This window comes from Ictalurus punctatus, chromosome 21 (genome assembly GCF_001660625.3).
Source record: "Ictalurus punctatus breed USDA103 chromosome 21, Coco_2.0, whole genome shotgun sequence".
Lineage (NCBI taxonomy): Eukaryota > Metazoa > Chordata > Actinopteri > Siluriformes > Ictaluridae > Ictalurus > Ictalurus punctatus.
Window position 1 is genome coordinate 18,782,787 of NC_030436.2, and position 23,669 is coordinate 18,806,455.

Genomic DNA, 23,669 nt, shown 5'->3' on the forward strand with positions numbered 1-23,669 from the left:
TACAAACATTTCAACAGTCTTTGTGTGTGTGTGTGTGTGTGTGTGTGTGTGTGTGTGTGTGTGTGTGTGTGTGTGTGTGTGTTGGTGGAGCTTAAAATGCACATGAAAATTGAATTACAAGAGAATCATGTTGAAAAGAGCATAAAACAAAATAACATCAGAAATGCTTCGCTTTTATAGGTGGTGCACTCGGTCAGCCGTTAACGACTCTGACGAGACTTTACTAGAACGTTCTGGGCCCGCTGCTTTTACACTTAAACCATAAAACTGGAAACCACAGAGTGTGTGTGGTGAGGATCTGCTGGTCCTCAGGTCGAATCAGAGGCTTTCAGTAGGACATGTGGAATTCAGTGCAATGGTATGCTTTGAGAAATTCGATTCTATCCAACAAGGTCAATTTAGTAGCAAGATAGTAGTACGGTTGTGAATTTAATCTAGGAGTGCCAAAGAGCCACTAACCCCCCCCCCCCCCCCCCCCCCAATTTAAAAAAAAAAATATATATATATATATATAAAGTTATAAAGTCAGTAGTTTAAAGACAATTTAATGTTCAGGGTGAGGAAACAGGGGGCACAGTGGCTTATGGCTTAGTGGTTAGCATGTTTGCCTCACACCTCCAAGGTTGGGTGTTTCGAATCCCGCCTCCGCCCTGTGTGCACGGAGTTCGTATGTTCTCCCCGTGCTTCGAGGGTTTCCTCCGGGTACTTCAGTTTCCTCCAACAGTCCGAAGACATGCGCTGTAGGCTGATTGGTATCTCTAAATTGTCTATAGTGTGTGTGTGATTGTGCCCTGCGATGGGTTAGCACCCCGTCCAGAGTGTGTGTGTGTGTGTGTGTGTGTGTGTCCCGGCCGTTTGCCCCAAGTTCCCTGGGATAGACTCCAGGCTCCACCGTGACCCTGTGTAGGATAAGCGGTATGGAATATGGATGGACCAGGAAACATCTTGGCTGTGCAATATATGTTTCTTGTATCGATATAACATGAAGATGTGAGGTGGGAATACACCATGGATCACACACACATGTGAGGTACCTGCTGTACCACCATGCTGCCTAAAAGTACAGTCTGGTATTGTTATTTCTCTGAGTGTGAAAGTGTAGTACTCGGTTCGGGACACGCCCAGGCTTTGTGGCTGAGTGAGTGCACTTCTTCTCATGTCCTGTGTGTGGCGCTGTGCTCCTCCTTTTCTCTTTCAACCACAGAGGGTTGGTTTTGCACAAAAGGGGACGCATCCCAACGAGAGTGCGCTTTGCTGGGGCGTCTCGTTTTAGTCTCGTGTTCGGTGATCACTGTTGTCCCGGGTCAGAACGCAGCGCAGGTCCGAGTGCGTAACCGAGCGCCTGGAAACGGAATAAGCGGGGTTTAACAGGTGCATTTAGGAGCTCCAGGGTAACGCATCCTTATCGAGATGAATGGAAAATGTTTGCATGAACATGTGCTCTGAGATCTTTACCTGTGGGCTTTATCTGCACTGCGCGCGCACATGATGAAGAAAAGGATGAAGAGCGCTGCTCCGGTTGTGCTGTGATTTGTCCCGGTTTGCACGCGCGCCAGTTCGTTTCTGGGAGTCTCGAGCATGACGCGCTTCGACCGGCAGCGGCTCCGAGTTGCAGTGCTTCTCCTGGGATTTCTGCACGGCGTGACAGGTGAGGAGATCTGATCTTTATCCCTTCAACCTGCCACTTTGTACGTCTGTAGATGTATCTTGTCCTGTGCACAATGTATTGGCACCCCTCTACCCTTGTCCATCAGTGCAAAATGAGGGACCAGCATGGGATGATGGAGAGCCTCAGCACAGCAGTAACGATGACATGGTTCTGTACATGTGGTGCTGGAAACGCTTGACATGGATGAGCTTTATTTATTCATTCGTTTATTATCAGTAAGTGCTTTATCCCGCTCAGGGTGTTGGTGGATCCTAAGCCTATTCTAGGAAAACTGGGTGTAAAGCGTGGAATACACCCCCAGATGAGACACCAATTCATCACAAGTCACACACTTGGCCCAGTTGGCCCACTGGCGTGTTTTTTTCATGACTAAAAGGACACTAGAGAATACAGAGGAAACCCATGTAGACATGCTGAGAACATAAGATGAGAAGACAGTAAGGGCCCAAATTCTCACACGAACCTACAGTATAATACGAGATTTAGCTTATATAATTGTATACTTACAGCTTACAGCTGTATACACAAGATACATGGTGCAGGATTTATTCTGGCATATTAGATATATTAGAATGCTTTTACATACGTCATTAACATTAAAATCATTTTTTGCTGAATTTGGCACTACACTTTTATTGTGTTAGAAAACAGACTAAAGCTCAGCAACGTTTCTGACCTGAAGCTCCAAGCCTAAATCCCCTCTAATGCCCATGACAGACACAATGCGAACTTTCTTTGCTCGTGCCCTCTCGTCTCGGCCGGTGACCTTTGCGGTTGCGGCCAGCTGCGCTTTCTCGGCACGTTGTTGTGTAGCTGTCAGTTGCGTTAATGATCACCGGAGTGAATTCAACATTGTGGTGCAAATACAGCCTGAAGGTCATTTGTGCTGAATCAATGCAAAGTCCTAAAGGAGCAAACGCAGAGGAAAATGTTGAAGTACCTGGTTTTTTCCCCGTTCGAAGGAACTATTCCAGTGTACAAAAACACCCACAGTTAATCGGACACGTTGAATTTATGAACATATAGGCCATATGCACGTGCAACTCATATCACAGTATAATCAGATTGCATCCTTGTGTAGAATAGCACTGGTTCTCCGTTGCTCACATCCCAGAAAGTGGCTAATCGTTTCTTGACACAATCCCAACCCGTGGCTTCCTCCGATACTGCAGGCCCTGACTGTTTCTAGCCGTGTAGAATTACAGAAATGGCTTTCATTTGCAGCCAAAGCTGGGAAACCCTTATTTAATGTTTTATCTCAGCATCAATCATTCTAATATATGTGTGTGTGTGTGTTCAATCATTTCTTTCCATCCCTTTAATCCAGCCTCCAGATGTGCAGGCAACGCCTGCAGCCCTCCTGTGGGCAACTTGGCCAGTGGCAGGACCCTTCACACACAGTCACTCTGCTGCTCCAACAGCTCGCTGATGGCGGACGACCCTTTTCTCCACCCAGACACGTGGTGGGAGTCGGGGGTCACAGCAGCTGGAGAGGACGAGATCCATCTGGACTTGGAGGACCGGTTCTGTCTGACCCATGTGGTGATGGTGTTCCGCTCGCCACGTCCTGCCGCCATGACCCTGGAGCGCTCGCAGGACTTTGGCCGCACCTGGGAGACACTGAAGGTGTTCGCTGAGAATTGCAGCTCTGCTTTCGGGCTCCCTGATGATGTTAGCCAGCAGGAAGCGCTCTGCACGTCCAGATACTCCAGCGCCATGCCATGTACTGGGGGAGAGGTAAGTTGATTGAGTCATTAGCCTTATAGCAGTGATCACTGCTGCTGGAGGTCTAGCTTTCCTTCAGAACCTACATCCAGGGGCTGACTGGAACAGATACCACGCCTCGTTAAAAAAAATTTCTGTTCCAAAGACAATTCATTTGATTTGAATCAGTGAATCTTTTCAACTCCATGAAATTAATATGACATACGCATTAAAACTGAAGCTTTATTCTGTCCAAAAAAGGATATATATGTTACTTTATTTTTCCCCCAGGTGATTTTCCGTTCCATTGCTCAAGGCAGAGGGATGGACGACCCGTATAGTCCCGAAGCCCTGTCCATACTGACCCTCACTAACCTGCGCGTGCGCCTCCTGAAACCCCATCGCTGTCCTGCTTCTCCTTTCACCTCCTCTAGGGGGCAGCGCAACACTCCACAACAAGCACCCAACATCAGATTCTTACCCAAAGTTCCCAGACAGCCATCTCGTAACTCCACAAGCTCCGATTCTGCTCCCTATGCCATCTTGTCGCTCCTTGCGCAAGGGACGTGTCTGTGTCATGGACATGCAGAGCAATGCCTTCCTACTGGAGGACAAAACAGCCTGCAAAGCAGCGGCAGTGTGGTAAGTCGGCGTGAGAACGGATTGAGTGCTACGATGCAAAAAACAGATAAAACTGCTGTTTATTGATCGTGTTCACCCTATGTACGGAAACTACAAATGCCATGTGGGTTGTCTTGTCAGGTAAAAGGGCGGAGCTTAACAGCACTGTATTGTCTGGGAGGTGGAGCTAATTTCTGGGCTGGAAAAAATACAAACACAAATACAAACTGCCGCTATAAAACACACACGAATACAAGGTTGTGATTGGTTTATAAGGGCAGAAAGAAGTTCAGCAGTCATGATATGACCTGTAGTGATGCTTCGTGAGGATCACATCTTTATAAACATGTGTGTTGTGTGTGTGTGTGAAGCAGGTGCGAGGAAGGTGTGTTTGCACTCATCACACAGCAGGCGTTCACTGTGAGAAATGCGCTCCGCTCTACAACGATCGGCCCTGGAGAGCAGCCAACGGCAGCAGCGGAGAACCGAACCCCTGTCAGAGTAAGTGCGCTACATGAGCACCGCCTTGAATGCTAACCTGGTTCATATTGTGTAAAGGATATCAGAAGTTAGCGCCAGGCCAGTTTTCGAATCTGATTGGTCAGAAGGTGTCGAGTCCTTTTCTTTAACAGCAGCTCTGACAACAGTGACGGCTGTAATTCCAATCACGGGTTTATATTAACGTGATCATTCTAAAACCTTAGAATGAATTTCTATAGTAACAGCTTAATAATCTAAACTGATAAAAAAAGTTATATGATTAAGAAAAACATATCGTTGATGTTTTCTGTGAGGAGATTTAAGGAAGGAGTCTCCAGTGTCGGTGCTTTGTTTTCCACCACATGAAAGTCTTCGGGACAGAAGAGTCCTAAACATTTTCTTCGCGTACTCTTCCTCTCTAGAGTGTGAATGTCATGGCCATGCACAGAACTGTCACTTCTCTCAGCGAGTGTGGAGCTCCACGGGTGGCACCAGTGGAGGTGTCTGCGATGACTGCCAGCACAACACGGAGGGCCGGAAGTGTCAACGCTGCCGCCCAGGATACCGACGCCACCCGGGTCGCCCCCTCGCCTCGCCTCAAGCCTGTACACGTGAGTGAGAGAATCGGGAACTCTTTATAATGTGCAGGGTTCACGCACATGCCACAACATGTAAAATACGATGCAAACACATTCAACATCATCTTACGTGCATAAACATGCATTTGCACTTATTAAACCAAAAGAAGAGTTTAATCAAGTGCAATTAAATGTTGAAGCATGTAATGATATATAATAAGACGGGATTAAGCCTATGGCACATAATACATACTTTTGTATTTCAGGCAAATATTGACAGGTAAGTGGCGAGGAGACTCGTAGCCCTGGGCTTCAGGATGAAGGACTTGAGAAGAAATGCCGTTGTCGATTTGATATCAGTTTCACTTGGGTGAAAATATATTCATAATAGATTTATATTTATAACACAAATATAAGATTATGATGTGTATTTCCAGATTTTCCTTTTTCTTATTTCAAACTTGGAATTGCTTTACTTTAGTTTATTTTTTTTTTAAAAATGTATTACTATAAAGAAGAAACACAATCTGCCTAAAAAAACTAGAAAATTTCAAGCTCTAAATGGGAATTAATGTCTAAGAATGGGCTTAATTAACTTATATTTGTTTTATCGTAATCAGATAAGTATGATATCAATTTGCCTATATTCATGATCACTTCACTTGGCAGTTTGGAATTATTACTTGTCAGATTGAAATTGAGTTTTAAATCTAAAAAAATGAATAGAATTATGTATTATTTACTTATTTAATCATGCTAATTAGATTGAAATTGAACCTTAATCCCAACCCTGCTCTGTGTAAACTACTATCTCAATTCAGTTCATCTGTAATCCTAATCCAAAACTATGTCATTATAATTGAAGTAAGTATTTGAGGCATTTATGTTAGATTTGGGATGGAATTAATGTTTGTCAGAAATGAGATCTTTAATAGGATGATCCTCCTTCAAGGTCATGACAGAAATCACAAAACATCAGCAGAGAAAACTTGATTATTTGTGGAAATTCAGTGCCGCGAAGTCAGAATTGTTTCATTGCCCTCTACTGGTAAAACCGTGGCATTACACCATCGTGACTTTTCAAAGTTCAAAGTGCACTTTTTGCCTAAAAATGCGCTGTACACAGTTTTCACCTTTACCCCAAATGTAGACAGTCAGCCAAAACATATTTGGTGTGTTGAAATGTCTTTAGTTTTGCACTGAAGCTACAAAGCTAATCTTGCTATCAAGCACACAAAGCTCATAGCTACTAGATAGAATTATGGGAGCATTTGTACATAAACAGTTTCATGAAGTAGTAGAATAAGTCTGAATTAAAACATTAAATATACAGGTCAACTTGGAACTACATTATTGTAAAAATCAATAAAAGTGCTGGTCAGGAGTGACACTAAATACCAAAAGTGCTGTTTTAGCTTCAACAGAGCTACGAAAAGGTCCATTCATACAGACATCTGTACCGTGCAGTGTCAGAAAGCACATCAGCAGGTAGTCCGAACAGATACCCAACAAGTTTGAGGCGAGTGTGCGATGATTAAGGCAGCTAAAATGGAGGCTGTACACTTTACTTAAATGTTAGCTAGATTAGCCTCATAACTCCAGTGCAAAACTGAAGACACCAAACATGTCTGCGCTGATAAAGATGAACTTGTGTATATTTCATTTCGGCGCTGAACTGCTGTGATAAATAAAGGTCAAATTATCAGTCTGAAAATGAGTGGACACACTTCAGATTATACAATTGTATTTAGATTTGTATTAGAAATGATGCCACAGAATGTTTGAGATGCTAAATACTGTATGCTCCATCTGTTTGTACTTATTTTTTACCTCAGGTTGTTGGTGCGACCCGGTCGGCTCGGTCCCAGTCAGAAACAGTGGCGAGGCAGGCTGGTGTCACCCCAGGAGCGGGCAGTGCCACTGTAAGCCTGGTGTCGGTGGGACGATCTGTAGTCACTGTCTGCCTGGACACTGGGGCTTTGGACTAGAGGGCTGCAGACCCTGCACATGCCCTCTGACCTGTGACCCCGTTACAGGTCACTGCTTAGAAAGGTGAGATCTTGAGTTGATCTTCAGCAACTCATCATTTCTCTGTATTTCTAAACAGCTGGTCCATTTTTCGTAAGATTATTTATGCAATTATTATTCCTGAGTGATTAATGTATTATTTCTATATAAGGACTTGGTGAGCAGAAGTGTGTCAGAAAAACCTCTAGCACACGGTAGAAGCTGTGGTGCCCCGGCACGTTTGGTTCCTTTTACTGATTACATATTAATAGAGAAATAAAGAATCAAAATTGTCATTCAACATAATGACTGCCATTACAATTCTAACACCAAATCATAAAACACACGCAGAATCACGGATTATGTGCAAATTAACCACTTTGGCCTAAAAATGTTTTCTTAATACTGCTGCATTGACCCCCTTTTCTTTTCTTACCCGTGTTCTGTTTTGTCATAGCCTTATTTTTATATATTACACATTAGTAAAATGTATCTTTGACGTGCTACATCTTATGACGTATGCTGTATCCTCTTTCTCTTTCCAGCAAACCCAACAGAGAATTTTACAACATTCCTCTCGGAGGCAAAATTCCTGATCTGACTCACCTCCACCCCCATGAGGAGAACAAGTCGTGGTCCAACGAGCTCACGGTCTCTGCCCTGTACGACACAGGTGAGCTAACAGATGTGGTGTACCTGTGAACACACATTCTGAGGTGTTTTTCTTTTCTTTTTCATGTAGTTGAATGTCAGGGAACGCACCGAAAGGCTATCAAATTATAAACGCGTACACATTAGAATGCGTTTGTGTTTGTGATGATACTTCACAGGTAAATGTACCTGCAAGGAAAGGAAGGTGAAGAGTGTGTCCGATTTGTGCAGGATGAAACATTCTTATGGTAAGATCGGACGAACTCAGACGCATTCCGGAATAATCTACGGTATAGTATGTATAATGTATGAGCAGCTAATGATGAATTTTGGTCAATAACGTACTATTTCTCAGGAAACTTTATATACTGTGTTTAATTATGATTAATTATTGTGTTCTGAATACTGTGTACATACTAAAGCTTTTGCGCATCTCTCCCGTGTAGTGATCAAGGCCAGTGTGCTGTCAGCTCATGATAAAGGCACGCATGCGGTGGTGCAGGTGAAGGTGAGGAAGGTGCTGCGCTCAGGCGTCATGTTGCTTTCTCAGGGCACACACAGCCTGTACCCGCTGTCCTGGACCAGCCGCGGCTGCACCTGCCCCGTCCTCAACCCAGGTACGGCACGCTTTCTCAGTGGGCTATATTAGCCAAAGATCAACACCGTGTAATTAAATTAGCTCCCTTACCTCGTCTACTATCAAGCAAGATTTTGCTGAAACTTGTCTGTATAAAGTTTTTAAATTTGGGACATGGAAAGCCAATAAGTGCACAGTGAAGCCCTTAATTAGTCGCATCGTGACGTGTGAACCTCGTCGCGTCCGTGTCTAACCCTAAATATTTAAATCAGTGGTCACCAACCCTCTATGGAAGAAATTTATTCATTATATATTTACGTATAAGGCTATTTCTATATGATATAGAGTGATCATATAGAAGGAGATGTAGTAAGGGAGTATTGGATTTGAGGTTTTGCAGGGTATAGGTAAGCAATCTTCTTAATATGGACAAAATCTAGGAAAAGGTTCAAGTGAGAGTAACGTGAGGAGTCTGCGATGGAAGCCTTGGTGTTCAAGGATATTTCTAAAGTATAGTGTCGCCAAGTTTGCTGAATTATTTTCCAGAGAATCGAGTTTGAAATCACCAGTAAAGTTTTCTTTTTCTTAGTGCAAGAACATGGGCAGGAACATGAGGTTCACTCAGCTGAAATCATTGTGCTTTTCCACTCGTGTCCAGGATCAGAGTACCTGCTGGCGGGTTCAGAGGAGACAGAATCGGGCCGTTTGCTAGTCACCATGCAGAGCCTGGTAGTGCCATGGACAAGCACGCTCAGCTTTCTCGTCTCCGAGGCTCTGCGGCGGGGCTGCTTATGATAAGAACGCACTGGAAGGGCACAGATACACGGACACTGAAAACGAATACTTCAAACTCACAGACACAGCCGGGTTCTTAAACCAGCCAGGGGATGTTAACAGAACTATGGAGAGACCCAACTGTACCGAACTCCCATACTGAATAAGGCCAGAATACATGGAATTATGATGCAGTACACCTGGATACACAGCTCATGGCAGATGTTTTTATTGCTTCCACCAATTATTACATTAGTACTCAAACCAGTGATATGAAGCCTGTTAAAGACAAGCAGTACTGTGGTCCTGTCACATTTAAACAATCGGCCATTATGGTATTACAACGTTTGAATTTTTGTTTACCGGTTGATTGATTTTCCTTCTGTCATTGTTAAATAGTCTATTTTTGTAAACTTTGAATAAAAAAAAATTGTATGAAACTCTATAATGAATCCCTATAATGCATCATAGGGGACAGGATATCGCATCAAACCCATCAAATCCCCCAGGTCTTCTCACATTCTGTGAACACAAACAAATATATGGAGCCAGAAAACATGGATGTTTCATAGTTGCCATGGATACAGCTTTCTATAATGACATATCATCGATTTTACTTAATATCTCACGGAAGATTGAACTAAACTATAATTCACCCCGATGCAGTTTTCATACGAACCAAATGATTAGTCTCAGACAAACACGGCAAAATCCCCAGTGTTGAATTAACTCTTTCAATGTTCTTTGTATTGTTCATTTGTGCTGACATGAATAAACACTGAAGGTGTTCATTCAACACCGTGGATTTTACTGTGAAGTAAAGTTGTTTGGGGTTTTTTTTATGCGGGGGTTTCCTCCCCCAGTCCAAAGACATGCGTGGTAGGCTGATTGGCGTGTCTAAAATGTCCGTAGTGTGTGAATGTGTATGTGAGTGTGCTGTGATGGATTGGCACCCTGTCCAGGGTGAACCCCGCCTTGTGCCCGATGGATAGGCTCCAGGTTCCCCGTGACCCTGAAAAGGTATAGAAGATCGATGGATGTACGGATATATATATATATACACACACACACACACACACATACATATATGTATGTATATATACATACACACACCTTATAATACATAAGAAAAAAGGCCTTCAGACCTTTCCATTTGGCAGTAGACATACGATATTCCATGATATGGTACTCGAAGCAGCTTTATCTTTCAGGATATTCTATATATAAATAATCGCATCATGAAAATGATGATTTAACACCAAATCAATCAATCAATCAATCAATCAAGATAATTTAAGGTTAACTAACTGAACTAAAAAAAAACAAACAAAAACAACAACAAAAAACCACGAGACTCAACATCCTACCTTGATTTAACAAAAAAATGCGAAGTACTTTTTCCTTTCTCGTATGAGCATTAATCAGATAAGAAGTTTGCAAACATTTATTTAAAAGAAATGTGTTGGATGCATAGAAAAAACAAACAAACAAAATAATGCCATTTCTTTTGATTTTGGAGAAATAGAATTAGCTTAGATCATTCTCAGGTACAAACGTATATATATATATATATATTTCTAAATAGTTCTAACTCCATAAAACCTTATGACTTATCCTCATAAGTATTTCTTTAAAAAGAAAAGCATTCTACCAGGGTTTAATGTTAGGACACAATAAAATATGATATTAAGCTGCATGATTATCTGATTATCATGCCTTCCGTTTATTTTATACATCTTCTCATGCTAAATCTGCTGCACATCCAAGTGAAATATCTCAGGCTTTCAGTCTTCTCAGTGATAGAGCTCACGTCACTGTATTAATCTCAAGTTTAAAAAAAAATTTAAACAAGAAAAAAACAAAAACAAATGGAGGATAATCAGCACGCCAGCTGTGAACATCGGCCATTAAGATTCCTCATTCGTTATAATCATGATTAACCGAAGATTCGTCGGTCACCGATTGGACACACTTCCTATAACGCCACCCTCCTTAAATCGGACATCTTCAGCTGATTAAATGAGACTCATAAATAAAGGAAATGGTCAAATCAAATCTGAAACACACACACACACAAACCTTGAATAGATGTATTTCCTTCTCAATCACTTCCCATTGAAGATGCGACATCTGTGACATTGTTGCGGTTTTAAAAGACTTGGAGTTTTCCAGACTCCAAGCCCCTCCCCCAAAATCTTTTTTAAAAATCGGTTTTTCAGTGATATCACACAGTGCGCCATGATGTAATCGTTCAACACAAACAAAACCATGTAAAACACTGTAAGGTTACAAGGCGGCCATCTTGGACAACCAGGATCACTTTGTTTTCCCACTTTCAGCATACACATTATATCTCGGCACTACATCAGTGAAGTATATCCTAAAATGATCTGCTGACAGCTAAACTGAAAAAGGAGCATTCGAGGAGAAGACGTCAGAAGTACAGAAATATCACACGCAGTTTGAGACAAACTACACATTGAAGATAAAGACAGCAGTGTGAAACACAAGACATTGGTTGTTTTTTTTTATATCGTCAAGAAAAGCATCTAAAGACGACTCAGTGCAGACGTGGTCCTTTAGACATGAGCATTAATCATCATATATGATCAGGAGCATCAAAAACCACTCAAGTCCTTCATTCGTTCTCATTTCCAGATATTAGCACTGACCTCAGACATTTTTTTAAAATTATTACTATTGTTAGTCATTATTATCATTTCTATCATTATTCTCATGACATCTTGCCTCCTTACAAGTGTTTCTGAGCTTTGTTTTTATTTTCAGTTCAGAGGTTGAAAGGCTGTGTGTGTGTGTGTGTGTGTGTGTGTGTGTGTGTGTGTGTGTGTGTGTGTGTGTGTGTGTGTGTGTGTGTGTGTGTGTGAGAGAGAGAGATTAGCTCGCTGCAGGGTTTTCTGTGCTCGTCACTGCTTCCTCCGAGCCTGAGACAGAAGCAGAGACAGAAGCAGAGTCAGTGCTGGAGCCGACAAGTGCAGCAGCGTCAGAGGGGGCGCTCTCGTTGTCGTCCTCCTGCGGGTAGAGTTCGGGGTATTTCTGCATGCACTCCTGCATGCCGCGGAAATATTCGACACAATCGGAGCCCTTCACCTCCTCCTTGCTGTAGTGGAAACAGGAGAAGGCGTCTTTGAACTGTTGGCCGCACGGGCCGCTGGCCATCCCCCCCAGACACGGGCAGTTCCAGTTAATGTCCCCGTTGGGCAGAATGAGACCTGCAGGGGGCACAAAGGCAATAAAATCAAGAACATATATTACGCAGCAGTACGACTGAAGTGTTTTATGTATTATTAAAGTTGACCAGCAATTAAATAAGGAAAAATTTCACAACTCTTCCATCAAATCATTCAATATTTGTACTGAAGGATTGTTCATTGTCCACTCGCAGGTTCTAACAGGACCCAGAGTATTTCAACCATGTGAAGGGTTCTTTTTTTTGTTCTCTCTCTCTTACTGTCCCTGTCTCTCTTACTCATTTGCTGTGTGTGTCACTCTCTGTCCCTGTCTCGTTCTCCATTCTCTCTGTCCCGGTCTCGTTTCCATTCTCTCTGTCCCTGTCTCGTTCTCCATTCTCTCTGTCCCCGTCTCGTTCTCCATTCTCTCTGTCCCCGTCTCGTTCTCCATTCCCTCTGTCCCCGTCTCCTTCTCCATTCTCTCTGTCCCCGTCTCCTTCTCCATTCTCTCCGTTCCCGTCTCGTTCTCCATTCTCTCCGTCCCTGTCTCGTTCTCCATTCTCTCCGTCCCTGTCTCGTTCTCCATTCTCTCCGTCCCTGTCTCGTTCTCCATTCTCTCCGTCCCTGTCTCGTTCTCCATTCTCTCTGTCCCTGTCTCGTTCTCCATTCCCTCTGTCCCTGTCTCGTTCTCCATTCCCTCTGTCCCTGTCTCATTCCCTGTGTCCCTGTCTCATTCTCTGTGTCCCTGTCTCGTTCTCCATTCCCTCTGTCCCTGTCTCATTCTCTCCGTCCCCGTCTCATTCTCCATTCTCTCTGTCCCTGTCTCGTTCTCCATTCTCTCTGTCCCTGTCTCGTTCTCCATTCCCTCTGTCCCTGTCTCGTTCTCCATTCCCTCTGTCCCTGTCTCATTCCCTGTCCCTGTCTCATTCTCTCTGTCCCTGTCTCATTCTCTCCGTCCCCGTCTCGTTCTCCATTCTCTCCGTCTCGTTCTCCATTCTCTCCGTCTCGTTCTCCATTCTCTCCGTCCCCGTCTCGTTCTCCATTCTCTCTGTCCCCGTCTCATTCCCTCTGTCCCCGTCTCGTTCTCCATTTTCTCTGTTTCCGTCTCATTCTCCATTCTCTCTGTCCCCGCCTCGTTCTCCATTCTCTTTGTCCCTGTCTCATTCTTTCTGTCCCTGTCTTGTTCTCCATTCGCTCTGTCCCCGTCTCATTCTCTCTGTCCCCGTCTCATTCTCTGTCCCCATATTATCGCTGTCCCCGTCTCGTTCTCCATTCTCTCTGTCTCATTCTCCATTCTCTCTGTCCCTGTCTTGTTCTCCATTCGCTCTGTCCCAGTCTCATTCCCTCTGTCCCCGTGTCATTCTCCATTCTCTCTGTCCCGGTCTCATTCTCGCTGTCCCTGTCTTGTTCTCCATTCGCTCTGTCCCCATCTTATTCTCTCTGTCCCCGTCTCGTTCCCCATTCTCTCTGTCCCCATCTTGTTTTCCATTCTCTCTGTCCCATTCTCATTCTCTCTGTCCCATTCTCATTCTCTCTGTCCCCGTCTCGTTCTCCATTCTCTCTGTCCCCGTCTCTCTTTATCCCACACTCTCTTGGTCATTCTCATTGTCTTTCTCTGTCCGTCTAACTCTCTCAGTCTGCCTCATTCTCTGAGTCATTCTCTCCATCCCTGTCTGTCTCCCCGTGTCATTATCATGCCATGTCTAATTCACTAAGGCAGTTAATTTCATGAACTGACCGTGATCCTCATAGGGGTCATTGGGGTCGTCTTCCACCAGCTCGGCGTTGCTTGGTGCTTCATGGTCCTCCTTGGTCACAAATATGACGCGGTCTTTACCTGACAGAAAATATAATCATAAAAAAAAAAAACACTTGTCCACTCAGTGAGAAAACAAAGACAAAGTAATTAAATACAGATACCTGCTCCAGAAATTTACTGTGAACTTCATACTTACATTACAAGTTTATTAAGAAAGAAGGGAGGGAATGAATGAATGGGGCAGAGCAAGGGAGAAAGAGAAGAAGAAAGGTGTAATTTGGACATTTGACACTGAGTCCATTACCCTAGAATCAATAAAGCGGAAACCGGAAGTCCAAACTATGATTTTTATACACTTTATACAAACACAATCGCAAGCAGACCAAAAACAACCTAATTATTTACAGTATTAAAGCATCTGGCAAATAACTGAGCACTTGAGGATTTGCAGCTAGCATGCTAACGCGTTTCTTAATTTCCCATCCGTATTCCCCACGAACCCGCCTCCAATTCTAAGATTGGCTAAACGCAAGCCGAGTCGGCCAATTAGCCAATGGCTGCGCAGGAACCAGACCGGAACTAGCCAATTATAGCTGAGAAAGCGGGAATAGCCGGAATGCGGGTGACAGTAACCGCTAACACACACGACATGCGAAATCAATGTCATTGAAGAAATAAGCAAAAAAAAATTCACTGGTAAGAATTAACAGTATATAAACATGCCCATACCTTCCTGCCTGCAATAAGACATTTTATTACCAACGCGGGAAAGGGTTGGTCACACGACTGAACAACTTTTACTCTCCGTTTTTAATAATTGGTCCTGAGCAGCCGGCAACATGAGCAGCCGCACGCTGCAATGTGAAGCAAGCTCTGTGCTTTCACAATAAAAGTTCCAACTCAAAGCTGAAATAAAATAAAAAAATACAAATTCTCTGCCAAAATAAAAGTATTTATATTAAAACTAAAATACCAGACGTAAAAAAAAGTAATGAGAAATCCATCCATCCATCTTCTATACCGCTTATCCTTCAGTGTCTCGTGGAACCTGGAGCCTATCCCAGGGAGCATCGGGCACAAGGCGGGGTACACCCTGGACAGGGTGCCAATCCATTGCAGCACACCCATTCATACACTATGGACAATTTGGAAATGGCAATCAGCCTTCCATGTGTTTGGACTGGGGGAGAAAACCAGAGTACCCAGAGGAAACCCTTGCAGTACGGGGAGAACATGCAAACACACACAGGGCTGTGGCGGGAATCGAACCTTCAACCCTGGAGGTGTGAGGCAAACGTGCTAACCACGATCACAATCCTGACAGTTTTTTCACGCGATTTTAAGTTAACATCTCACAATTTTGACTTTTTTTAGTCCCACTTGTTTACTCACAATTTAGACATCCGGAACGAGCGTGCACTAGCGTTGGGTCTTGACTAGTTGAAGAGAGTTGTTCTTCCTGTATGTAGGCTGTTTATAGAGAACGACTAATGCTTTGTCGGTGCATTCTTTGCAACTTACTAAATGTGAAGTGGATGTCTAAATTGCGAGAAATGAAGTGAAAATTGTGCAATTGTGAGAAAAAATGTCAGAAATGTGAGATGTTGAATAAAGAAATAAAGTTGCAATTGGCTTTTTTTTTTTCTTGTCTGGCAGAAATGGGCTTCCATACTACCTGTGTCCCCTGTCAGATTTTCACCACACAACAAATAGAAAGAAGGAAAGAAAGAAAGAAAAAGAGACAGAAAAAATTCATTCCCAATCCCAATTGGCTAGAGTAACACCTGAAACCACTTTGTATTTTTTTCTTCCTTTATTTTTTCCTTCCTCTATTCAGAACCAAAAATCTCTGTTTGTGGTCCTGCATTCACGCCTTTTTTTTTTTTTTGCGTGCTCTTTCCTATTCCTATCAGAAATACATTACAGAAGAATTCCCAAAAATTGTTGCCTGTTGCTGGAATTACACAACGTGAAATAATTTTTTTTTACACCAGCACGCAGTATTTTTCTAAATTAAACTATAAACCATGATTTCCCTCTTTCTCTTGAAATGTATATTTTAATTCAAACCACGTGTTATATCTTTGTTTTATTAAACACTTTAAGTTTGTTTCATCCGATTAGACAAAGCCGCATTTGCATAAATAAAATGTACATTTTGGAAAATACGAAATGATATCAGCTGCCACAGATTGATTGTGATATCTATTGTTTTAAAAATGAGCTTTTAAAGCTGGTAATAATTGAATATTGTGTACTTTAGGGCTGCAAGCATGATTTCAGACTTTTACTGATACAAAGACGTCGCTATGATAAAGGTTCAAAATCAAAATCGGTTGATCTTTCCATTCCTACTGACGGCTTTGTTGATATCAGCAGGAGTAAAATTTCTAGTTCCAGTTAAAAGTGTGTTAAACTCAGACACGCTGAAGCAGAGCCGCGTGTTACCGAGCCACAGATGACACTCGGCCGGTGTGTCAGACCGAGATAGAGGAGAAACAATGGATCCAAGTGTGTGTGAGGTCAAAGCAAACAAATCGAATCCGAGATGGTTTTACATTCAGTGTGTGTGTGTCACGTGTGACGACACGGAAAACCGTGAGGTCAGAGGCAGAGCCGGTCGTCCTCTGGCAGCCGTACCGCTCTGCCCCGCTAAACAAAAGGCATCAGATATTAAACTCTGAGAGGCTTTTTGGGTGAAGGAAGGGCGGGAAATGATATAAAGCATTTGAAAGGGATAGAAAAGAGAGGATTTGCTCTGAAAGGTTGCTCGTAGTTACAGCAGCAACACACACAGTTTGAGGTGGGAGAGATTGCCAAGATCTTCTCGCTCCCCTTTGTCAATATACTGAGCTCATCCTGGAGCAGGATCTGACAAAAACATACACACAAACACACACACACACACACACACCTCCACGTAACCTAAGGCTAATAATAAACGGATCTAGAAAAACTTTTAATCGTTGTTTAATCCATGTTTAATAAGAAATAAAAGCCAGCAATATTTTAATTCCACATGAAAAACAAAATGTAAAGACTACTTGCACCGTTGTATTCTCACTTAACTCTGTTTTAACGTGAATGATCCACAACTCATACATTATATCTGTATTTACATTCAAATTTTCATCAAGCATTAAAAAACAAGAAAAAAAAATCCAAACAAAGACAGTGGTATCTACACTGATATCAAACTATCTACTTTGAAAATATCATAAATCCATAAGAAGAAAAGTACTTAAAAATAGATATACAGACATATATAGATATAAACACAGTTTTTGGTATAATATTTGATCAGATTTTGTGAAATATTGTGTATTACTTTTTTTCCAATCTGAAAACCCAAACATAATCAACACAGCGCATCAGCACGTGAAGAACAGAGACGTGACTGAACGCTCCAGACCAGTTTGGGCTAAACCCAGTTTCCATGTTTACGTTTCGATTTGGTGAAAAGTTTAGATCGCAAACGATCAGAAGAGCTTATATATAAATATAGAGCTTATATATAAATAAAAGGTTCCCATCCACCCTCCATGTGTCACTATTCAGCCTGTATAGTATTTCGCGGTGTGTTTTTTTTTTTTTTTTTTTGTGATCGTCGCGGTCAAAAATGCTTGATTTTGCTGCTGCTTTTTTTTTTAAATTTGCGATGTAACTTGTGGAGCATTTTGAGATTTTTTTTGCGGAAAACTGCTTGAATTGGTGAAATCGCAATTGCATGAAACTGTTGTGGACGATCTTTCGCAGTGATGTTTGATGGTATAAATGAGACCTTTTAGCTGTACTCTTGTTCGAAGTACGCGTATCGAAGAAGTACGCGTTTTGGCTGAACGCGTGTTGTGATGACGTCACATGACGCGTCTCGGCCCAAATCTACGGAAAATCCGCGTAACAGAAAAATTGCAAGCTCCTCGGAATATTTCGGAGTTTGCTCGATTTTGTGTTCGTTCTGCGATCGCAAAATCCTGGAAGGACTGACTATTGGCCAGTAACTGCAAGGTGGGCGGAACCTGTTTCAGACAGTGACTTTAATAAACACAGAACAGAGCATAAAACAGGCTTTAGTCTGAACAGGGGCTTAGTTTGAGTTTAGTCTCCTTTTTTACTCATTAGTGTAACAGAGTCATCAATATTACATTTCCAAAACTAAAACTGACCCATATCTAAACCCAAAGTAAGCCTAAACCCAAACTGAGACGGAAACTGAGACTAGGCCCAAACATATCAAGACTAAACCCAAGCGGAGACTAGCCCAAACTGAGATTAAACTTAAAATAAGACTAAACACAAACTGAGACTAAGCCCAAACCTGACTGGGCAGAAAAGTGAGTCTAAGAAGAAACTGAGATTAAACTCAAACTGATAATGAACCCAAACCCAGAATGAGACCTAACTCAAACTCAAACTAAAAGCATAATGAGAGCAACCCCAAACTGAGACTAAACCCAAACCAGGACTAATGCCGTTCTTTTCCCACTTATTACTTATAAATACTGAGCTGTAACTGAGCAGTATTTGTGCTGTTGTGTGGTGAGGCTTCGGTACAGAGGACATGACCTCTGGGAGAACAGGACGGAGCTCAGTAACTGGGCAACAACGCATTAGGAAAAATGCACCTCATCACGACAGAGCAACGTGCCAAGCTGACACCGAGACTCAAAGCTGTTAGGTAATCTTCGACAATAGCTCTGGGAATAGTGAAACTGTTTGGACTGTCGTTTCGTAAACAGGATCGGCCCGGACTTGAACGCCTTTTGTGCACGGTCCTTTCGGGAAACGTGAATACCTCTTTTAGGTCCGTTTTCTGTTTAGAAACGATCACAGGGTGCCTGGGACAATACCGGTGACATCTTCTTCGCAATGTCCAAAGAGCGATACATGAAACTGAATTGCACAAATCTTAAGTCTTAACAACATGATACTGTAACACTTGATTTCATACAAAAGTCAAATATTTTCTCACTTCAAAATTAAACACGCGTCATGACGAACATGTTACCACCAGTGTCCTTCTCTGTCACCCCATGAGACACTTTTAGAGCGAGTACTCCTGTGCAGACTCTACACGGCTACGGTGGTGCCAGAGGCTGCGGGCGTGGAGGCCTGCTGCGGCGTGACCTTGGCCAGCCGGTGTTCTTTGTTCTGCAAGCAGCTCCGGCTGCACAGCTGACATGAGGCACAGCAGGAGTTACAGCAGGGCAGGAAACGACACACGCTCACTCTCCAGAGGAACCAGCCGGGAGACCAGCAGCACCAGCACACGACCGCGGAACCGACCAGAACTCCCAGAACCACGTAGAGAGCCAGCAGAGACACGTACGGAGGAGAATCTGACGGAACACGCAGAACTTTAAATAAATAAAAAAATAAGACTTTAAATTGTCATTTGTGCAGACAAAGAGAGAACTTTTTAAAGTACTGGCCTCTGTTTCCACATCTGGTTTGATCAGTTGAGTTGTACTTTAACTTTTAAATGAACACATTTGCATATGATTGCATTATCTGCATATTCACATGGGCCACGGTGAACAGGGTTGCCAGAGTTGTGATTTTTACGCCAATTTAGAACAATGCCGAGGTGGAAACAGCAAGTCAGGTAGGTTTTTTTTTAGGTTTAGCTTAAAAATAGTTTTCAGCTTTAAAGTCAATATTCAGAATAAAATTCAATCCATTTCCCCAAATCATATGCTATGGCATTTAAAGGGAAAGTACAAGTGCAGAGCAGACAGTGTATCTGCCATGCACAGCACCAATTCTGCTTTAAGATATATCACAGAAAGGTGGAATTGTTTCTTATGCAAAGAGTGAGAATAAAAATAGAATAGAGAAAGAGAAAAAAAAAAGTCTAAACTTTTCAGGTTAGTATCAGGTATTTTTGTGTGCTTTTTTGAGACATAGTCAGTCAATTAGTTAGTTTTTCTTTTTCTTTTACTGAGACCTGGCAACCCTGATGGTGAATAATTGAAACTAAAAGAAAACGTAAACAAATGATACTTATGACGCAACAGTATGGATGCAACTCACACCTGTGCTCAAGCCTCATCTTTGCACTTCCTTGAACACTGGTGGACTTTCCAAACACGACGAGCTAATTTGGGTCTAGCCCACGTAGTACCTATTTGCAGACTAATAAATCTAACAAGGGTTTGAGGTCACTAGCTGATCCTGGTGGCTAGAATCTACTGCTGATTTATAGCTCTGTCTACAGGAAGATGCAGTGAGCATTCATGTGCTCCTTCAATTAGCTTTATGCCCTTTGTGATTCGGTTTAGCTATTACTTACACATAACACACAATGGCTGCTTCGAGAGAGCAGCTGCATAGAGACGGAGGGCCAATGCCCGTGTGAGCACGTTTTAAAGAATCTCATTATCGACGTGACGTCTGTCAACTTTTCGTGGGGTTACTAGAAAATGCTATTTAACTAATAACGGCGAAAGAAACGTATAACTGTAGAGAGTTTCTCTTCGGAACGCATGAAGAAAAATGGAGACTTAGCGATATGTTTTGAGCGACTCCTAGCTAGCATGTTGCAAAAACCATTACTGGATATTTCAACCATGTTTTATAGATTTCACATGATAATGATGATCATTTAGTATTCAGCATTGTGCTGACCAGGAAGTGGGACGCTAGCTAGCAGTAATAAAGCTGCTACAATCTTGCTTATGCTAACCTCTAACTAACAAACAGGGGAAAATATACTAATCCTGCTAACATTAAAATTTGTGTTACTGAAATTCTTTAAAAACTATAAAAGACAATATATTTGATTTATTCTCAAGGATTTGGTGCTGGTGTTAGCATTAACTAGAACGCTAACATAACAGCTAACACGACTAAAATACGGCAGTTTATAATTGATCTATAATACATTTTCTATTCATTCACAGTGTTATTAGATTGTTGCTCAGACAACATTACCAGTTATATAAAAAATAACATTTGTTAGGATTAACATTAACATTGATAAACTTTATATAAAAATGTGACAGACTGAAAATGTGACTGAACTTCTTGAATCACAGCAAAAATCCAGAAAAAGTTCTTTTTTTAAATAAATTCGAGCCTACCGGTGACACAGTCGATGCCAGGGATGAAGTTTGGGTCATTGCACTTCTCCACAGCTGATGCCCTCATGGTGGCCACATTCAACATGGGTGGAGGAGTTACATACGTCTGACGTGTGCTAGCCGTAGACAACAGATCTAAAACAGAGCAAACATGACGGCTTGACTTTGAAATTCCCATCAAAATTAGGTATCGCCAGTTCTCCAGTTAATTTTGTGTATGACATAATGGACGCTTGTATGGAAATGTTATGAAAATGCATACTGACTGGTGCATCTTGGGTAATCTTGCAGGTCGGTTCCATCTCCGCAGTTGTCGATTCCCTTGTCGTCGTTGCACACAAGACTCATTGGGATACATTTTCCATTTTGGCAGGTGAAGTAAGGCTCACTGCTGCATTCAGACTGATTAAACCCTGGAAAAGAACGCCATTTGCACTCGATCACTCGTTTAAAAATGTTAATATGGGTGTGTTGGACCTGCCTTGACATTACAACCTTAACGTTAAAGAAATGCCAGTATTGGGATAAAGATGGATACCGATATTACTAGTGAAAAAATGAACTTTCATAGAATGGTATTTATTTCTGATCATTCTATTAAGTATCAATGATAATGTAAACAAAGCCATTTTAAGTAAGAGGGAAGGTTTTTCCCTTTCACCATGCACCATGAGCAAAAGTGGAAGTTGATCCAAGATCATAACTTCCAATAAGTGACCTCATGTCTTACCCAGCCTGAACGAGGTGAAGTCCCCAACAAAATCCACGCGTGGCTGAGTCCCCCTGGTCACCAGTCGCAGAGTCAGATAGTTTCCAGTGGACAGGACTGGGCGTGGCAGGCTCTTTCCACAAAGGGGAGGCCCGATAGGGGGCGCCATCTCATCCCGACCATCAAAGAACTGGATGTAAGAGCCAGCGTGACACGGATCTCCTTGGCCCTCGCCCGTTGTGGGCTCCATGAGCTGGTCAGGCCGTGTCGAACCCGAATTCGCGGGCCCCCAGGCCGATTCTGGGGCGAGGGGGACGGGGCTAAAGGGTGACACGCGCAGCAGGCTGTAAACCAGGAAGAAGCGGAACTGGAACTGCACCTTGTCGCGGGGCGTGGCTGCCTGCATGGTCAGGTGGCAGTCGGTGCCAATGCTGACAAAGTAGTACCTGCGCGATTCCTGGTGGGACCGGACGATCATGCCGTCCCCCCGTACCGTCTGGCCACAGAAATCCACCACGTTCGCTGTTGGGACATTGGAAGATTAATAACATTCCTCGTGACATATATCGAGACCCAAAATATAGACACCTGCGTCTTTTGTCTGGCCCACTGTACCCTCCCGAGATGGCGGTAATGAGATACAAGTGAACAAAGCAAACCTGATTGTTTGCCTAGAGAGACCGCAAGGGGGAGTTGGCTGAGAAATCCCCCCCCCCCCAACCCCCAAGGAGATCCACCCCCAACTGGGGAAAGAACCAAATAATAAGAAGATTTATAACCATTCCAGGGTTTATTAGCTTTGTTACCAAGGGAAACTAGTGAATCCCTGATGCCTGACTTCCTGGAATGTCCTGAGAAAACCTCAGACAGTGGCAAAGAAACAATACTTCAAAATATCCCGTAACCATGTTTCCTGAACTGAGTTTGCTCAGAAATGAGCAGGAGCGAGACAGCGGCTTTCTCGTAAAACGTATTCACTGCTCGGAAAATAAGACTCAAATGGTCTCGAGTATGGGTTTCCAATGCGATCAAGACCAGCAGGACATTACCCGGAGGAGAAAGCATCAAGCACAAAGGCATAGAAGTCCATTTTACTCCATAATGCGCTTTTATTTAAGTCTGTACAGTCTGTTCCTGGGATTTGTTGAACAGAAATGGTCTTGCATTTAATGGATTTTGTTGTGTTATAAACGATGTGTGTGTCTAGAACTTACTCATATTAAGATGTGGTTAACCAATGAGGGATTGGTTTTACTAAGTAAGGATTACTATAGGTTACATATCAGGGAAAGATTAGAATTTCATTTCTAAATTTCAGTGGCAAAACAGCAGTCACATTGTGACCTTGTTTCAGCTGTTGGTAGGAATTTTTAAATAAAGTGAGTCTTTTTTTATTTAAAGGGAATCAGATGTAGCTGATTACAGTCATTGATGGAAATTAGTGTAAAGCTCACCTGTCTCCATGGCATCCGTTTGCAGTGTCATCATACTCAGAAGTACAAACCATGTAAACCGAAGTTTGGCCATGAGGAGTCACAAGTCTTGAGTGTTTTTTCTTTTTTTTTTTTTTCTTTCCCACCTTCAAGTTTCTCAAGCGTTATAGATCCGTTAACGTCATGGTTTCATTTGAACAAATAAAAAAAAAAAAATTAAACGGACACCAAAAGATGCGCGATCCGGTCATATGGCTGTTATGAAGTTCTAAAGCTGGATGAGTTTTTTGCCTGCTTCATCATCGCCACTTTTGACGCCTCTTCGTCACGTCCACGCGTCTGCGCCGTGTCCATGGTAACAGGGCACCCCACAAAAGACCACGCGCTCACAAGGAGGGGCTCCGCCGTTCATCACCATCATCATCATCATCATCACC

General features: G+C 42.7%; 3 protein-coding genes across 6 annotated transcripts; 1 reads left to right on the forward strand and 2 right to left on the reverse strand.

The window, feature by feature from the left end:
* The first annotated feature begins 602 nt into the window (after positions 1–602).
* Positions 603–9,510, forward strand: si:dkey-202e22.2 (netrin-4). 4 transcript variants are annotated; one of them, XM_017450428.3, is made up of 10 exons: positions 603–1,648; positions 2,997–3,406; positions 3,665–4,015; positions 4,366–4,495; positions 4,897–5,085; positions 6,888–7,104; positions 7,605–7,732; positions 7,890–8,000; positions 8,157–8,327; positions 8,946–9,510. In XM_017450428.3, exons 1-10 carry the CDS (start codon positions 1,579–1,581, stop codon positions 9,080–9,082), a joined length of 1,914 nt encoding a protein of 637 aa, XP_017305917.1. In that variant the 5' UTR covers positions 603–1,578; the 3' UTR covers positions 9,083–9,510. The 4 variants fall into 4 exon arrangements, with proteins under 4 accessions (XP_017305917.1, XP_047005567.1, XP_017305918.1 ...); XM_047149611.2 differs by having other exon boundaries at positions 604–1,648; positions 4,369–4,495; XM_017450429.3 differs by having other exon boundaries at positions 609–1,648; positions 7,890–7,958; positions 8,946–9,509.
* A 1,627-nt stretch (positions 9,511–11,137) lies between these two features.
* On the reverse strand, positions 11,138–14,895 carry chchd4a (coiled-coil-helix-coiled-coil-helix domain containing 4a). The gene is made up of 3 exons (XM_017450431.3): positions 14,738–14,895; positions 13,988–14,086; positions 11,138–12,291 (listed from the first exon to the last, which is right to left on the reverse strand). The coding sequence occupies exons 1-3, from the start codon at positions 14,757–14,759 to the stop codon at positions 11,957–11,959; spliced, it is 456 nt and encodes a 151-aa protein (XP_017305920.1). The 5' UTR covers positions 14,760–14,895; the 3' UTR covers positions 11,138–11,956.
* A 2,084-nt stretch (positions 14,896–16,979) lies between these two features.
* ldlrad2 (low density lipoprotein receptor class A domain containing 2) lies at positions 16,980–23,669 on the reverse strand. The gene is made up of 5 exons (XM_017450430.3): positions 23,254–23,669; positions 21,821–22,321; positions 21,357–21,503; positions 21,091–21,225; positions 16,980–19,347 (listed from the first exon to the last, which is right to left on the reverse strand). The coding sequence occupies exons 1-5, from the start codon at positions 23,324–23,326 to the stop codon at positions 19,079–19,081; spliced, it is 1,125 nt and encodes a 374-aa protein (XP_017305919.1). The 5' UTR covers positions 23,327–23,669; the 3' UTR covers positions 16,980–19,078.

Bases quoted from the DNA above. Each gene is read 5' to 3' on its own strand.
- si:dkey-202e22.2 (XM_017450428.3), top strand. From the start codon at position 1,579: ATGACGCGCTTCGACCGGCAGCGGCTCCGAGTTGCAGTGCTTCTCCTG. The intron at 3,407-3,664 runs GTAAGTTGATTG...TTTTTCCCCCAG, and splicing joins TGCCATGTACTGGGGGAGAG to GTGATTTTCCGTTCCATTGC. The intron at 8,001-8,156 runs GTATAGTATGTA...TCTCCCGTGTAG, and splicing joins GCATTCCGGAATAATCTACG to TGATCAAGGCCAGTGTGCTG.
- ldlrad2 (XM_017450430.3), bottom strand. From the start codon at position 23,326: ATGGCCAAACTTCGGTTTACATGGTTTGTACTTCTGAGTATGATGACA. The intron at 21,226-21,356 runs GTCAGTATGCAT...GCTCTGTTTTAG, and splicing joins AGATTACCCAAGATGCACCA to ATCTGTTGTCTACGGCTAGC. The intron at 19,348-21,090 runs GTAGGCTCGAAT...GTGTTCCGTCAG, and splicing joins TGGCATCGACTGTGTCACCG to ATTCTCCTCCGTACGTGTCT.
- chchd4a (XM_017450431.3), bottom strand. From the start codon at position 14,759: ATGTCTTATTGCAGGCAGGAAG. The intron at 14,087-14,737 runs GTATGGGCATGT...ATTTTCTGTCAG, and splicing joins GTCTTATTGCAGGCAGGAAG to GTAAAGACCGCGTCATATTT. The intron at 12,292-13,987 runs GTCAGTTCATGA...TGCCCCCTGCAG, and splicing joins TGACCCCTATGAGGATCACG to GTCTCATTCTGCCCAACGGG.